Source organism: Salmo trutta, chromosome 4 (genome assembly GCF_901001165.1).
Source record: "Salmo trutta chromosome 4, fSalTru1.1, whole genome shotgun sequence".
In the NCBI taxonomy this organism is placed as follows: Eukaryota; Metazoa; Chordata; class Actinopteri; order Salmoniformes; family Salmonidae; genus Salmo; species Salmo trutta.
Genome location: NC_042960.1, coordinates 11,652,670 through 11,670,389, shown reverse-complemented (window position 1 = coordinate 11,670,389; position 17,720 = coordinate 11,652,670). Strand labels below are relative to the sequence as shown.

General features: G+C 41.9%; 1 protein-coding gene across 3 annotated transcripts in view; it reads right to left on the bottom strand.

Moving 5' to 3' along the window:
* LOC115191835 (protein WWC2) overlaps window positions 1-9,543 on the bottom strand; it is a 51,125-nt gene extending 41,582 nt beyond the window's left edge. For all 3 annotated transcript variants that reach the window (XM_029749787.1, XM_029749788.1, XM_029749789.1), the window contains exon 1: window positions 9,255-9,543. In XM_029749787.1, the coding sequence (XP_029605647.1) occupies window positions 9,255-9,388 (134 nt within the window). In that variant the 5' untranslated portion in view covers window positions 9,389-9,543. The remainder of the gene's footprint in view (window positions 1-9,254) is intronic.
* Window positions 9,544-17,720: the final 8,177 nt, after the last annotated feature.

Sequence of the window (17,720 nt, the reverse complement as noted above, 5' to 3'; positions counted from 1 at the left end):
GGCCAAGATAATTTGTGCGTGTGTGTCTGCATGTGAACGTGCGCCTGTGTGTGTATGGGAGGGGAGAAACCTGGGCTGGAGTCTTATCTATGCCTCCTCTTCTGGAAATAAACATTTTTGGGTCTGGAGCAGTGAGGAGGGAGGCATTTACGTTTCTCTCTTTTCTGGGGGATTTAGACAGGGAGGGAGGGAGGGAGGGAGGGAGGGCTCAGGAATGTGGTGCAGCACTCTGACACTGCCTCTTTTTCTCAGCCCCTCTCATAAATCCGAGATCTGGATGGCTGAGCCTGTCAGACGTCAGGGGGAGGAGAGCAAAAGAAGGAGGGAAATAGAAAGGGGGAGGCAGAGGGGGAAGAGTGAGAGGGGGAGTGAGAAAGAAGAGAGAAGGATGGAGAGCGAGAGAGATTGAAATAATTTGTCAACCATATTGTAGAACCTACATTGTTTTCACAACGTTAAATCACTCCTGTCAGTTAGGCCTTGGCCAATGAAGCTCATTTAAATGTGAATTTGAGAGGCGAGGGAAAGCAAGGGAGAAAGGTGGAAAAAAAGAGAGGGATTCCTTTTTTCTGCCAAAAATGTGTATTCCTCCACTGGACAGCAAGGGTCCCCTCTGCTTCACTGAACAGAACAGGTCTAGTCCCAGTCCTGACTGTAACCATGGGGATGAGAGGGGATGACGTGCAGGTGAAGCATGAGACAGTCTTGGCGGGGTGCTATGCTAAAGGTGGGAGGGTCCACTTGGATTCCAAGTATACCACGCACACATCAAAATCTTTTCAAAACGCATCCTTTTGGGATGAATTGGGGGATATTGCGTTGACAGGGTTTGTGCTTTCCAACTTTACTTCATAATACCAGAGTACAGGGGTGGATCATTTGTAAATATGAAACACCTGTTGCTATCTGGCAATAGGAGTTTTCCCAATTCTCATACACAAAAAGTTCCATCCTATGTCAATGGAGAATAATTTATGGACAAATTATACGGATGAAGTGAGTTATTCTTTGTGGCACACTATGCATGTCTCTGTTCCATCTATCCATCACGTCATGGTTATTATGATGCACTGAACCTGTACCTCGCAACTAGGGTTGCACATTTTGGGGAATATTCAGAGGTGGAAACTTTCCGTGGGAATTAACGGGAATATATGGGAATTCATGGAAATATATGCAAATTAATATTATTACCATTTAAATTTAGATTTTTTTGCATTGGATATATTTACCATATCATATGGAGACAGAAACATAAACCTTTTACCGTTTCATAAGTAGACATAATTGCAAATGATTAAATCCTTCCGATATAATTTTTTTTTAAACAATTTAGTTACGAATTGTACTTTAATTAAATGAGTTGACTCTTCACATGGGATGATTTCACTGAACAACAAAATAAAGGTAATATTGAATGATCCCCAATGATCCATCGCATCTCCGAAAAACGTTTTCAGCTTTGGTTGTCTTCCTCTCAAGCTTCCATGTCTTCTCCCTGGACCTCCTCAATGTCCATCTCTTGAACATCAGACTCTGGGGCCTCATCTTCACTGTCACTTTCCAACCTTGTTGAGGATGGCTCGTTGTCAGGCTCAAAAAGCCTCACATTTGCCTGGATGGCCACCAATTTTTCAACCCTTGTATTGGTCAGCCGGTTGCGTGCTTTGGTGTGTATGTTCCCAAACAAGGACCAGTTGCGCTCTGAGGCAGCTGATGCTGGTGGGATTTGGAGGATGATGGAGGCAACAGGGGAAAGAGCCTCAGATCCACAAAGTCTCTTCCCCCAGGTGGCTGATGTGTTGGCACGACAGCCATATTGAATTTCCATCCCAAAGCTCTTGCTTGGAAGTGTACTTCACCAGACTGCCAAGAACCTTGCCCTCATCCAGGCCAAGGTGGCGAGACACGGTAGTGATGACACCATAGGCCTTGTTGATCTCTGCACCAGACAGGATGCTGGTGTCATGTCAGCAAAATGCATCAAGTCACCGTCCTTGCGTTGTGCAGTCAAATGGTAAACGCTCTAATGTTTCCAAGCCGTTTCCAAGCTGTCAACAAGCGGCCACAATTAACACCATTAAGTGCATAGGCCTACAGTGGCATTAGATTACTACCAGCGAGTAGTGGTGAGGGAGGGATCGATACAGTTTCACATCACAATATTATTTTTGGATGATATTATATTGATATTTGACTCCAAGTCATCTGTACCTGCGCCAGAATTCCAGTATTTTTCATCCTATACAGTGAGGGAAAAAAGTATTTGATCCCTTGCTGATTTTGTACATTTGCCCACTGACAAAGAAATGATCAGTCTATAATTTTAATGGTAGGTTTATTTGAACAGTGAGAGACAGAATAACAACAAAAAAATCCAGAAAAACGCATGACAAAAATGTTATAAATTGATTTGCATTTTAATGAGGGAAATAAGTATTTGACCCCTCTGCAAAACATGACTTAGTACTTGGTGGCAAAACCCTTATTGGAAATCACAGAGTTCAGACGTTTCTTGTAGTTGGCCACCAGGTTTGCACACATCTCAGGAGGGATTTTGTCCCACTCCTCTTTGCAGATCTTCTCCAAGTCATTAAGGTTTCGAGGCTGACGTTTGGCAACTCGAACCTTCAGCTCCCTCCACAGATTTTCTATTGGATTAAGGTCTGGAGACTGGCTAGGCCACTCCAGGACCTTAATGTGCTTCTTCTTGAGCCAGTCCTTTTGGGTCATTATCATGATGGAATACCCATCCACAACCCATTTTCAATGCCCTGGCTGAGGGAAGGAGGTTCTCACCCAAGATTTGACGGTACATGGCCCCGTTCATTGTCCCTTTGATGCGGTGAAGTTGTCCTGTCCCCTTAGCAGAAAAACACCCCCAAAGCATAATGTTTCCACCTCCATGTTTGACGGTGGGGATGGTGTTCTTGGGGTCATAGGTAGCATTCCTCCTCCTCCAAACACGGCGAGTTCAGTTGATGCCAAAGAGCTCAATTTTGGTCTCATCTGACCACAACACTTTCACCCAGTTGTCCTCTAAGTCATTCAGATGTTCATTGGCAAACGTCAGATGCGCATGTATATGTGCTTTCTTGAGCAGGGGGACCTTGCGGGCGCTGCAGGATTTCAGTCCTTCACGGCAGTGTGTTACCAATTGTTTTCTTGGTGACTATGGTCCCAGCTGCCTTGAGATCATTGACAAGATCCTCCCGTGTAGTTCTGGGCTGATTCCTCACCGTTCTCATGATCATTGCAACTCCACGAGGTGAGATCTTGCATGGAGCCCCAGGCCGAGGGAGATTGACAGTTATTTTGTGTTTCTTCCATTTGCGAATAATCGCACCAACTGTTGTCACCTTCTCACCAAGCTGCTTGGCAATGGTCTTGTAGCCCATTCCAGCCTTGTGTAGGTTTACAATCTTGTCCCTGACATCCTTGGAGAGCTCTTTGGTCTTGGCCATGGTGGAGAGTTTGGAATCTGATTGATTGATTGCTTCTGTGGACAGGTGTCTTTTATACAGGCAACAAACTGAGATTAGGAGCACTCCCTTTAAGAGTATGCTCCTAATCTCAGCTCGTTACCTGTATAAAAGACACCTGGGATTCAGAAATCTTTCTGATTGAGAGGGGGTTAAATACTTATTTCCCTCATTAAAATGCAAATCAATTTATAACATTTTTGACATGCGTTTTTTTGTTTTTTTGTTGTTGTTATTCTGTCTCTCACTGTTCAAATAAACCTACCATTAAAATTATAGACTGATCATTTCTTTGTCAGTGGGCAAATGTACAAAATCAGCAAGGGATCAAATACTTTTTTCCCTCACTGTATCTTGTTCTCCATCTTCTTTTTAAATAGAGAGCCAACATGTTTTCAGCACTTTTATTTCCCTGACCGATGAAAAATCGTTTTCTTATGGTCTCTCTTGTCTCTCTGCCGCAGACATATAGTGAGCAATATGTTCGGAACATCAAATCAAAATTAAATCACAGAATCGAATCGTAGTACATATAGAATCACAATACATATCTTATTGACGTCTAACTATCCTGATAATTTCGTATCTTGAGGTCCCTGGCAATTCCCAGCCCTACAAGCCAGACAGCACCAGCTCTCCTGGGCCCATATTCATAAAGAGTCTCAGAGTAGGACTACTGATAAAAGACAACTCAAAGGCGAAATCCATTAACGCCAAGATAATGGAATTCATTGCCCTTGACAATCAACCCTCTGTCGTGGGTGATGTTGGCTTTTGCGACCGGTCGAGCACCGGTACACACTAACGTTACCAAGTGCGCTATTGTTCAGATGTTGCCCTACCGGAGTTACACAGTAATTGCGTCACTGCTATTAGCTTCACAACATACTATGGAACGCCATTTGAGTCTTTGCGTGTCAAAAAAGATACACGTCAAATAACACTATTTGACACGTTAAATAAGGTTTTATTTGGCGCGTCATATAACACAGTTCTATTATAGAATGTTGTGTGTTCAGAATTTGCATGTGCAATCCAAGTGCCACCACTACTATAAGTAGCACTGTCAAATCTGCAACTTCTGGGGTAGCTAGCTAGCTTTAGCTTGGTACATAGCTAACACCAATACAACCAGCCTGAAAACAATGACCAGTAGAAACTGCAGTCATTTTCATTATTCTTAGCAATGATTTAGGAATCCTTGTGAGTAAGTATTAGCTAGATAGCCACTTGTTGTTCGCCTACTGAAATTGAACTTCAGTTCATGAAAATAAATAGCTAGCGTGACCCTGGACAACACCCTGTCGTTCTCCACTAACATCAAGGCGGTGACCCGATCCTGTAGGTTCATGCTCTACAACATTCGCAGAGTACGACCCTGCCTCACACAGGAAGCGGCGCAGGTCCTAATCCAGGCACTTGTCATCTCCCGTCTGGATTACTGCAACTCGCTGTTGGCTGGGCTCCCTGCCTGTGCCATTAAACCCCTACAACTCATCCAGAACGCCGCAGCCCGTCTGGTGTTCAACCTTCCCAAGTTCTCTCACGTCACCCTGCTCCTCCGCTCTCTCCACTGGCTTCCAGTTGAAGCTCGCATCCGCTACAAGACCATGGTGCTTGCCTACGGAGCCGTGAGGGGAACGGCACCTCCGTACCTTCAGGCTCTGATCAGTCCCTACACCCAAACGAGGGCACTGCGCTCATCCACCGCTGGCCTGCTGGCCCCCCTACCTCTGAGGAAGCACAGTTCCCGCTCAGCCCAGTCAAAACTGTTCGCTGCTCTGGCACCCCTATGGTGGAACAAGCTCCCTCACGACGCCAGGACAGCGGAGTCAATCACCACCTTCCGGAGACACCTGAAACCCCACCTCTTTAAGGAATACCTGGGATAGGACAAAGTAATCCTTCTAACCCCCCCCCTAAAATATTTAGATGTACTATTGTAAAGTGGTTGTTCCACTGGATATCATAAGGTGAATGCACCAATTTGTAAGTCGCTCTGGATAAGAGCGTCTGCTAAATGACTTAAATGTTAAATGTAAATGTAGCCAGCTACTTAAACCTGTTGCCCAAAGCTAACGTCATAAGCAGCCAGCTAGCTTCATCTGGCTAGTGAGGCTCGACCTGCCCGGGTTATGTGTTGTGAAGCTAGCCACAATAAGGATTAGGCACAATAGTGGAATTTGCGGTTTGCCTTCAAAATAATAGTACCACTTTGAAAGTGACGCAGAAGGTTACAATTGGTGGAATCATGCCATATTTAGACTAGATCATGTTAAACAAGGTTGGAATGTGAAGCAATGAAACGGGGTATCAGTCTACTCGGTGACACCCACAGAACACAACTGTGAAGAGTTTACACAAATATAAGCGCTGTAGCTCTTATCGTGGGACTGTGACTGTGTGAAAACACCTCCCCGGTCAGCCTATTGTGTGTATTGACATTCATATTGCACTGTACAGCTTTACCTAAGGATTGGGGATCCATGAAATGGGGTAACAGTCTACTCAATACCCAATATATTTTTTCCCAACGTCCTCCTCAGAGTTATCAGACTCCAAAACATCCACGCAGTATTGTTTTTCCTCTGGAATAGTGTTCAATACACATATGTTGACAATAAATGTGGCTCAATTCACAGTTGTTTCAGAGTCCCGCAATAAGAAATTCGATGCTAACGTTTCTGGGTGTCACTGAGTAGACTGATACACCATGTCATTGATCCACAATCCATAGGTAAGGCTGTAGAGTGACATTAGTATGCCCCCGATGCAATTCTAAAGTACTTATTTAACTAGGCAAGTCAGTTAAGAACAAATTCTTATTTACAACGACGGCCTACCCCGGCTAAACCCAGACGATGCTGGGACAATTGTGCGCCGCCCTATGGGACTCCCAATCACGGCCGGATGTGATACAGCCTGGAGTCAAAACAGAGACTATAGTGACGCTTCTTGCACTGAGATGCAGTGCCTTAGACCGCTGCCTCCATGGGTGTGTTAACTATTTGACTGTACTAGAATGCTTAAAAGGCCACTTAAATTTTAAATATCGGTTATCATTATTTGGGGGCAAGGAAAATATTGGATACCGGTATATGCCAAAAATGTCATATTGGTGCATCACTATCTCAAAGTGCATAGTAGGTCGGATGAGTAAGTTGATCCTAGATCTGTGCCTACCTGCAACTTCTCTCCTGAACATGACTGGGAGGTGTATCAGAGGTGGAAAGAGCAGGGCATGCCGCCAAAGCTACGGCCGCCGGTAATTAGTCAAGCAAACCCTCTTATCTCAGTACACACAATCTTTATAACGGTTATGTTCTTCACAACAATGTATCGACAGACGATACAGGGCCAGTACCAATAGTAGCCTAACAGTAGTTCTCCATATCCCCTTGGGTCAAATATGTTTTTACAATATATGATTTCTTCCCCTCCGAACATATCACGGTAAGGTCCTTTCTGAACCTGGGCCAAGATTGAGATTGTGAAAAGGGGCTGAGTATGATTCCCTTCCACCCTGACACGGCATCCTAGCATGCTTGCCGATTAACACCGTTCTAGAATGAGAGGTATTAGCCTATCATTCTAGGAGGTTCATATCATTCTAGAATGTGTAGAATCTAGACGCAGTTCAGGTGGAGGGAGGGAACCGTGGATAATGATGATTTGGCTTGTTTCTAAGTGGGAGCAACTTGATGAATATCATTCACCTGGTGGTGTTGGTGGTAGTCTCATAGGAGTGGCTGGCGTGCCACCTATTATAGGCTAGCAGTTTTCTAACATTATAAGGCATTAAGACACACTATAGAAGCATTTGGCTTCAATTATACCCTTGCTCGTTTAGCTTAGGGTCTGAGTGAGCGCAGACTGGAACATCTGTTTTCAGCACAGTGTCACAAGGCCTTCTCTTTCGACTCTTTAGGTTTCAATCAGCAACACACATCTGACATAGATATGATGAGGCGTCAATATGACAACAATATAGGACTACTGTTGCCATTGATATGAAGCAAGTTGATTTAAATAATATAACTTAGGCTAATGACTAGAATTGTTCAGTCATTGAGCACTTTAATCAAGCGACCCATGTTCTATCTATGCATGACTCGACACTGTAACGTACAACCAAATTAGCATTAACGAATCTCACATTTCCATAGGGCAGCTAGGCATTATCCTTCCATTAGGGCTGGACTTTCTGACCAATTATCCTCATAATTAGAGCTTAATGGTTTGTCATAAGTGGCTTGTGTCGTGTGGTGAACCCTATGTAATAAAACCCTGGTAAGAAAGACCTCAATTGAATTAAGTGTGCGTGTCAATACCAGCTAATGTACAGAATTAGCCTATTATTGAAAGCAATGGGCTGTTAGGTTTCTTCCTCCCCATGAAATTAGCCCTTAATAATATGCCAATCAAATATTGATTAGTGAGCTAGAGCAGACTTGATCATAGGAGGCCACATACATCTGCACCAGAGGAAACATTTTATTTTATTTAACTTGGCAAGTCACTTAAGAACAAATTCTTATTTACGATGACGGCCTACCTCGGCCAAACCCTAACCCTGATGACGCTGGGTCAATCTCGCGCCGCACTATGGGACTCCCAATCACAGCTGGTTGTGATACAGCCTGGAATCGAACCAGGGTCTGTAGTGACACCTCTAGCACTGAGATGCAGTGCCTTAGGATGCTGCGCCACTCGGGAGCCCCTAAATTTGGGGGATCTCAGATTCCCATATTTTTCATGACAATTTAATCAAACATTTACAGAAGCCAAAACGGTAATTTAGGGAAACTGGAGCTTTAAAAAAAAGTGGCATAGATTTTACCATTTCGGATGTGAGTGATGGATTATCAGGGTCCTTTCAGGGAGTGCAGGAGGCTCCACTTTCTTCACTAGCGTTTCTGCTTAGCATTTTAATTGCCTTTTCATAGACAACTAGATAGTAAGTATAGCCATCTGTAATGAAATAGCTTATTTTACTGTAATAACTTTAGTATTGCTTTTATTTTGTACATATTTGCTTCTCTGGGAGAATGGGTGTAAAGTTATAGCTTATTTTACTGTAATACCTTTAGTATTGCTTTTATTTTGTACCTATTTGCTTCTATATTGGAATCATACGCAGTAGAAGTTCTAGAATCTCAGCAACAACAGAGCTCACGAGTTTGCTGTAGTTGCATAAAATGAGCACGTTGGTTTGATAGCTTGCTAGCTCATAAGAATAAGGGTGCTAGCTACGTTAGCTAGCTTTGACTTGTTGAATCCTCATTGAAATTGTGAAACAGTTAGCTAGCTAAAGTTAGCATCGTAAGGAATTTATTCCAAGCCATGGCATGAGAAAGTTAGCTATCCAGTTAGCAAACTATAGCTAGCTGCTAGCTACATCCGGCATAGCCAGCTGAAATTCTATTTCTCTAAACTATGCAACTAGCTATCAGTTATCACAGTTTTTGCAATAGCTAACGTTAGATATGTTCAAATGACACGTTCTGCACGTCCTTGCAATACCATTAGCTATGCTAGCTAACTTAGCAAAGGCGTGTTGATAGTTTCACACTATAAGAATACATCTAGCTAACGTACTGTAATAGTTAACAGTTAACGTTACTGTTCAAGGCATTCACTTGTTCGAACCCCTTTTGTTTCGATACGTAAAAGTGTGTATAAACTGTTTATAAACTGTTTATGAACTGTTTACAAACGCTGCCCCTGTCAACTTCGCAACATTTCGCAAACAGCCACTCTCTTGCTCGTTACCTGTCCCTCGGGTCTATCCAACTTGTTTGTTTAGTGTTGTGGTCGATATAAAACACTTTGCCGTCAAAGTCCCTTGCTTCTTCCCAGCCGTCGGGTAACGGCAGCTGGCCATTCCCCTTTCTAGGCATGTTCATCTTCTAAATGTTCCGCCATAAGTACGGTAAAAACTCCAGTGGAATACTAAAAAGCGACGAAAAACTCAGTAAAGATCCATGTTTTGCCTTCCCCTGTCCTCCATCTTGGGTTCCTAGCTGAACACATAGGCCCGGACAGACAGACTTGACTCCGTTCCCAGCCAACGGAACATTAGCATATCATTAGCATAAATCTATTTGCATGCACATTCCTGAGTGTTGCATTCCTGCGGCTTAACCCTTTCCAAGACATCACCAGTGGAATATGTGTGTTGTCAACTTGTTACACTGGTTCAATCGAAGTATTTGGTCCCATACCCACGGTCCCATTCCAGACGAGCGGGACACATTACACCGCCGCCGCGTTAAATAGTTTTGTTATCGGACGCTGTCGCTTTATGCAAGAACTGGGAGAAAAAGTTTTGGAATGGTGAAATATGCACAGTTGCAAAATATAGGCAGATAGGATGATGGGACAGTGACAGGGATAAAATATGATATGTCCCCAGATAATTAAATATCTACATAAACTTAGGGAAAATCATTATTGAACATAATAATAGAGAAAGTTTAATAACACTGCATAACTTTAATAGGAAAAATCTGTGATTGCTGTAATACAAAAAAGTATTTTATTAGTGTCTGTACTGAACTGGTAAAAGGTAATTGTGATACGAATAAGGGGGAGAAATTACTCCATTAGGGTGTGGTGCCTCAACTTTTTGTAAAGGGCATCCTATAAGCCTATTGGCCTATACACTGGGTGTACAAAACATTATGAACACCTGCTCTTTCAATGACATAGACTGACCAGGTCAATATTAGGAAGGTGTTCTTAATGTTTTGTACACTCAGTGTATCAGTGTTATAGCATATGTTATATAATTATATTTTCTATTTCTGACTGTTATGGGTGAATCAGTTCATATTTCAGCTTTGTAAATAGGCCTGACGGATAGGCAACACGTGATTATCTAGAGACCTGCTGATTCTCACGCATATATCAATAATAAAAGTAATAGACTAACAGCATTGTTTTTGTGGCTAGTGAAATAATCACATTGCTCTTCACTCCTGCGGTTAAACATCAGCTGTAATCCTGCAAGGCATTATGGAGTCACACTACAGGGTACGTAGGCTACAAGACATTGCCTTGAGTGAACTCTGGGCCAGGGGGAAAAACACCAGTTTTATTCATGCAATTTCAATCGCTTGTCTGTTCTCTTTGGGCAAGGATGCAATTTGACACATTTTCTGTACAAATAATCGGAAAACGTTTATCTCCCCTTCAAAAGCAACTATAGTGAGACAATCTATTTCTAGGAATACACAGACTGTGGATGTTCTTTTCTTTTTCAAACTTTTCCCAACCATTCTCAACCAATTGTCGCCTTTTTGTTAACTTCTGTCCATGGCAATATGAATCCATTTTACTTTATGAGAGAACCTTTGACCCCCTGTAGGTGGGCCTTTTCAGAAACAGATTTGTGATAAAAGTTCCTTCTCTGAACAAAGCTGGGCTATGTCTTTATCTCAGAGTCTGTGCGATGTAGTTTTCGGATGTGAGGTACACAGCACCTTTCTCTTTCCTCTCCTCATCTCATCAGCCTCGTAGGATGCTCATTCAGACCAGGGAGGAGATGGAGAGGGCAGTCAGGTCAGAAGGGCAGAGCTGGAAATATTGTTTGAAATTCAAGAGAGCAATGAAGTAATACAGAGAGGTAGATAGCGAGACAGACAGAGGGGAGGAGAATAGATGGAAGACGGGTCAGTGTAGGGCAGGGCCGGAGTTATTGTTGATATGACATTCAAGAGAGGACATGAACAATAGGGAAGTTGAGAGACAGAGAGGGAGGAGAGGAGATGGATGAGAGGTCCCAGTGGGCACGAACTGTTTGAATCAATGTTGTTTCAATGTAATTTGTCAACATATTGTGACTTGGAATCTATGTGGATAATATATTGGATTTGCAAAAAGTCATTTGTTGTTTTGAGGGTGCAATTTCTAACACAGAATTACGTCATCATGGTAACCTAAATTCTAGACAAACCCTTATATAATATGTTGAATTTGTACCTTTGAAATAGTGGATATAACGTTGAAGATTTAACACTATCAGAAAAAAACAATAGTCTAGGCCGCACCTCCTACAGGAGAGTTAATCTATCTACAGCTATCCATTTTGTCTCCCATCCAGAGTTTTAACCAGTCCTGCTTAGCTTTGATATTTGTCACTGACTACAACCAATGTGCAATCATGAGAATTATTATTGAGAGATCTCTTCATAACTAAATAGAATCACTGTTGCTATCGAAGTCATTCCAAAGGGTAGGCTTAATAAAGAAAATGAAATCTAACCATACTCTCTAAGTCATTTAGGCCTATGTAACATTTGCAGTCATCAACAGCTATTGTTTCAATTCAACCCAGTGTTAAACTAAAAATAGACAATACATATAGATAGGCCTAGGGCTTCAAGCTTTGGTTGATGTCAAATGTAATCTTAACTTGCCTATTAACTTGTCGACAAGTTAACAAATTTTATGTTGGATTCACGTCTCCGACTAAATCAAAAATCAAAAAGTTTAAGAATAGGATTAATCCAGTGGCTCAGATGAAATCTCCTTTAATGTTGATATTTGGTTGTGTTGTCAACCAAACACAATTCGATATGACTTGTAAAGTTAAGGCTATCTTACAAACTAATGTAACAGTTTTTATTAAACCTTAAAATGAGTAACTAAACCATGGCCACATTTTGAGGTTACTGTAACTATGAAAGTATGCATGTTCAAGATAGCACGCGTAAGTCGCAGATCTGTGGAGATCTTCACAATATAAATATCTGTCGCAGAATCTCGAACAGCATTGATCACTTGCAAATGTACTTTCAATGTATTCTCAACTACAATCCAGGTCATTTGGTTGTTGTATAAATACAAAATATCTGACATTGTCGTCCCATTTGAACATTGCTGTGCTTTTAAATGGTTGAGAGTGCGGTGATAACACATTTAGATGACAACTAAGCAAAAAATCTGACATTGTTTTTCTATTGGAATTTGGTTGTGCTTTCAGATAGTTGAAAGCGTAGTGATAACACATTGGGAATTCAACAAACTTATGACAGTCTTTTCGAGGGGATGAATAAAGGCCCATTGATCAACGTCTCAACCAAAAATGTCCACGTTAAAATGACGTGGTGAGCCCAGTGGGGTGGTAAATAAGACAGGAAGTTTGATAGATGATGAAAGCAAGAAATAGATCAAGAAGAGTTGGAGAAGAAAGAGGGAGGAAGAGAGAGAGAGCGAGGGGGGAGGAGAGGAGAGAATAGCTCAGGACTGCCATTTCTGCAGTGCTGCTGACTACGCAATATGATGAAATAAATCATTCTCACATCGCTGCTGGTAAACATCTTTGTCTTTTGTTTTTTTTCCGACTATCTCCAAACTCGATTTGGTAGATCTGGGACATTTCCGACCTTTTGATCTGATTTGCTGAACGTGCAGGAATCAAATTAGTGGAAAACCAGAAGCTTCTACTTTCCTTCCATATCTTCTGTCACGTTTGATAAATGGATACCAGTGGATGCTGCTGAGAGAAGGATGGCTCATTCCAGCCATTATTATGAGCTGTCCTCCCCTCGCCACCCTCCACTGATGGATATTTTGGGAATGGTGACTGGCTGCCATCTTAGTTTTGGGTGGAATAGCAATGCCCTACAAGTAAATCAAGTAAACACTTGAGTAAATGAGGGATACAAAGTATATTGAAACAGGTGCTAAACACAGGTGTGGTTCCTGAGTTAATTGAACAATTAATATTCCATCATGCTTAGGGTCATGTATAAAAATTCCTAGTTGGCCATTATTTTGGCGACCATGGCCAAAATAGAAAGATGGGTCTTAAAGGAGCATAGGGGGGTTTTATTAAAGAGTGTGTGTGTCTCAGTCACCAGATCTCCCAATTGAACACTGCTCTTTGACCTGGTAACGAGGACCACAATGGAAATAAGTCTTGTTCATTTATTCGTTCATGTGTTCCTTTGTTCATCCATTCACTCATCCTATTTGTTAATTCATCCATCCTTTCACCCACCCATTCAGTCATTCTTTCATTCACCTATCGATCCATCCATATATCCTTCCATCCATGCATTCACTCATCCATCCATTTCACCTGGTACAGCTCTTTCTGGGTGACCAGGGCATCCTGGGCGACTGTCAGGTACTCCTTCAACATCCTCTCCTGCTCCTTCCTCCACTCCGCCCGGGGGTCCTCTAGCTGGGTACTCTCTAGAGAGGGGAGAATGACATTAATGAGATCTACTCCCATAAACAAATGATGATGATAATACTTTATTTGTAGCCTCTTTTTGTGTCATACAGCTACAGCATGCCAGAACACTGATTCAGATATACAGGTAACTGCCAAAGTAATGGGAACACTTGAGTAAATGAGGGATACAAAGTATATTGAAAGCACGTAGTTTCACACAGGTGTGGTTTCTGAGTTAATTAAGCAATGAATATCCCATCATGCTTAGGGTCATGTATAAAAATGCTGTGCAGGCTATTATTATTATTCACAAGCATTTTGCTACAATCGCATTAACATCTGCTAACCATGTGTATGTGACCAGTAAAATGTGATTTGATTTGGTCCATTATTTGGCTACCATGGTTATGCCCTCATAGGATGAAATATTCCCCCATCCACAGGGCACGAGTGGTCACTGAATAGTTTGATGAACATAAAAAAGATATAAACCCTATGCCATGGCCGTCTCAGTCACCAGATCTCAACACAATTGAACACTTATGGTAGATTCTGGAACGGCACCTGAGACAGCGTTTTCCACCACCATCAACAAAACACCAATGATGGAATTTCTCGTGGAAGAATGGTGTCACATCCCTCTAATAGAGTTCCAGACACTTGTAGACTCTAAGCCAAGGCGCATTAAAGCTGTTCTGACGGCCTGTGGTGGCCCAACACCCTAGTAAGACACTCTATGTTGGTGTTTCCTTTAATTTGGCAATTACCTGTACATTCTAATGAACCAACAGACACTTCTTGAAGGGTCACACAAAATCCTTTCAAGAATTTCACTTTAAACCACCAAGACAGAGAGATACAATATCTTCCATTCATTTCAATATTTCCAGGAAAATACAGATAAACACTTGTTCATCAGTTTTCTCTGAGTTCTCCATAGACTTAATTGTGTGGTGGTGGTAAAGCTTTAGCTGCTAAGCACATTTCTGGAGAGTTAGGTCAGTGGGCTCTCCGCTCTACTTGTGGTTTAACACGAGAATTCCGCAGCATTCTTGTCGTCGGTAGTCATGTGCTACATCCCAAATAGAACCCTATTCCCTACATAGTGAGATAATGATTGGGCCCCTGGTCAAAAGTAGTGCACTATATAGGGAATAGGGTGCCATTTGACACTCAGACGTGGCTTTCTTCAGATGCTACCTCTGGTTCAGTCCTCTACCGCTATTAGCTAAGCTGCTAAAATTGCTCTAATGGTAAGTAGAGCTTTGATGTTGCTGAGAGCAGTTCCACCCGTCTTTCCCCACTTAAATCATTTGCCCCCCAGCAACCCCTTCAAAGCCAAAGTCAGCTCAAAGTTACCTGTTTTATCCCCTAAACTCACTTTAACTGTAAAACATTCTATTGAACAATTCTTCTACAGCAGAATTAGCTTGAACGTACTCAAACTGACTAGAATACAACAGTAAGTTGCATAATGATGAGGTCTATTTTAGCAGTAATCTACGGACACCTATGGTACGGCGCTAGGACATGACGTCAGGGGTTAAGGTATGAAGTAATTGGATTGAAGTTGATACCTTTGTTACCCTTCTAGAAGTCTCGTTTCCATCCGATGCGTGTGTGTAAGTCTGGCCAAGTGAGACTACCTTTTCGGACCAGTCAGTCAAACACCATTTTGAGAAGGGCACCATCATGAGTTTGACATGGTCAACACGAGGCAGAGGAAAACATCTTTGGTGGAAATAGAGTCTGCATCAAAGAGAGAGAGAGAGGAGAGAGGAGAGAGAGAAAAAGTTAGTTGTCAATCCACTCCCTATTCAACTCAAACAAACACCTAAACAAACTTTTGAAACACATATTTACGTAATCAACAACAGCATGACTGATGCATTCCTTAGGAAAAAGCCATTTTAATCGGTTTAGCAACAGTGGAATTCAATGCATCTGGCCAATATCTCTTGGAGATCCATTCCTCCTGAAAGTGGCAGAAGGGGGAGGGAGAGTGAGGGGCAGAGAGAGAGAGAGTGAGAGAGAGTGTGCCTACTACAGCAGGAAGATGTGTGACCTGTTGCCACAAGAAAATGGCAACCAGTGAAGAACAAACACCATTGTAAATACAACCCATATTTATGTTTATTTATTTTCCCTTTTGTACTTTAACTATTTGCACATCGTTACAACACTGTATATAGACATAATACGACATTTGAAATGTCTTTATTATCTTGGAACTTCTGTGAGTGTAATGTTTACTGTTCATTTTTATTGTTTATTTCACTTTTGTTTATTATCTACTTCACTTGCTTTGGCTATGTTAATGAACATATGTTTCCCATGCTAATAAAGCCCTTTGAATTGAATTGAATTGAATTGAGAGAGAGACCCATACCATATGCCAGACCGACTGAGCATTGGGCCTATTACCCACAATGCAGGAGGTCATTTCCATGTAAAAGGACCCATGAGCACCAACATGTGAAGTTCATAGGAGCAAATTTCATTGGAAAATGTCTTGTTACTTACAACGTCATGCTAATCACATTAGCCCACATTAGCTCAACCGTTCCGCGCGGGGGTCACTGCTCCCGTAGAGGTTTTAAAGGGTAGTAGAAATACATCAAAACACAATAATGTTGAAGTAAAGACCCCTGCCAACTAATATCAACCCATATTTAGTTTGGGATAAATTATTTGCCGTCTGCAAGTTTAAGAAACAATGCCTTGTGCTTTGAAATTCCTTTACCAAAAACCCACATACTGTATCTTTAAGATATTTTCTAATTTCAAGGCACAAGGCAAAGTTCACAGAAGTAACAAGTAAAGATAGACATGCCAATTAGCTAGTGTTTTTACTGATATACATTTTTTTTATGAATTATTAAGTGATTAAAACTTGTAATTATGTTACCAAATCAGTAACGGAATTACTGCAATTGAATTGGCTACAATGAGAAATCATAGTAGTCACAAACCATAGCTAGGTCACTTGCTACTGTCTTCCCTTCCACTGGCATACTGTTATGTTCAGCTGCAGTTAATTTGACCTCTCCCGGAACTTACCAACTTACCAGCTTTCCATTTACTGTAACCAGCATCTGCACCCACTGAGCACCGACCGACACCGGACATCTATGGACGTTGAAAAGTAGGTGAAATTTGGTCAGTCCGCCCTGGCCTTAATTTCATTCAACATAGTTTTTTTGGTCCGAACCCGCCTTGGTTTCAACATCCACAGGCGTAGATTGGTTTAGACCAAATCTGAACCAATCATAGATGTCTATGTTTCATGAGTTTGGAAAGCACAATACAGTACAGTCCAGTGGAGTACAGTAGAGTGCAATATAGTAAAATAAAGAAAAGTAGAGTGTAGTTCAGTACAGTAGGCCTACAGTAAAGTAGAGTTCGTCACAGTACAGTAGAGCACAATAGAGTAGAGTACAGTATAATGTACTGTATTGTACTGTACTCTCCTGTACTATACTTCAGTGGTTCACAACCACGGGTACCCCTGGGGGTACTTGGCCTATCCACAGGGGGTACTTGAGAAGACTCATGAGACCATAGGCCTACTGGTAAAATGCACATGAGGGGGTAAATCAGGGGTACTCCAGAGAGCAAAATAGTTGGTGGTACAGTAACCGAAAAGGTTGGGAACCACTGCTCTACTCTACTGTCCTGTACTGAATTCTACTATACTGTACTCTACTCTGCTGTGCTGTCCAAACTTGTGAAACATAGACGTCTATGATTGGTTTAGATTTGGTCTGGTCCGGACCAACCAAATCTGTAGGCCGTCATTGTAAATAAGAATTTGTTCTTAACTGACTTGCCTAGTTAAATAAAGGTTCAATTAAATAAAAGAAAACACATGTGGTCTTGTTTGGGGGCAGAACTCATTAGAATAATGGCACGTTTGTAGAATAATACCCATATATGCAAAGGAGGATATTGCATATTTCTCCCTTTGTGTACCTATTCAGGATACATCACCAGGCTAAATTCCCAATCTGGTCTTCATACTGTACCATCATGGCCACCTAATCATCCCCAGT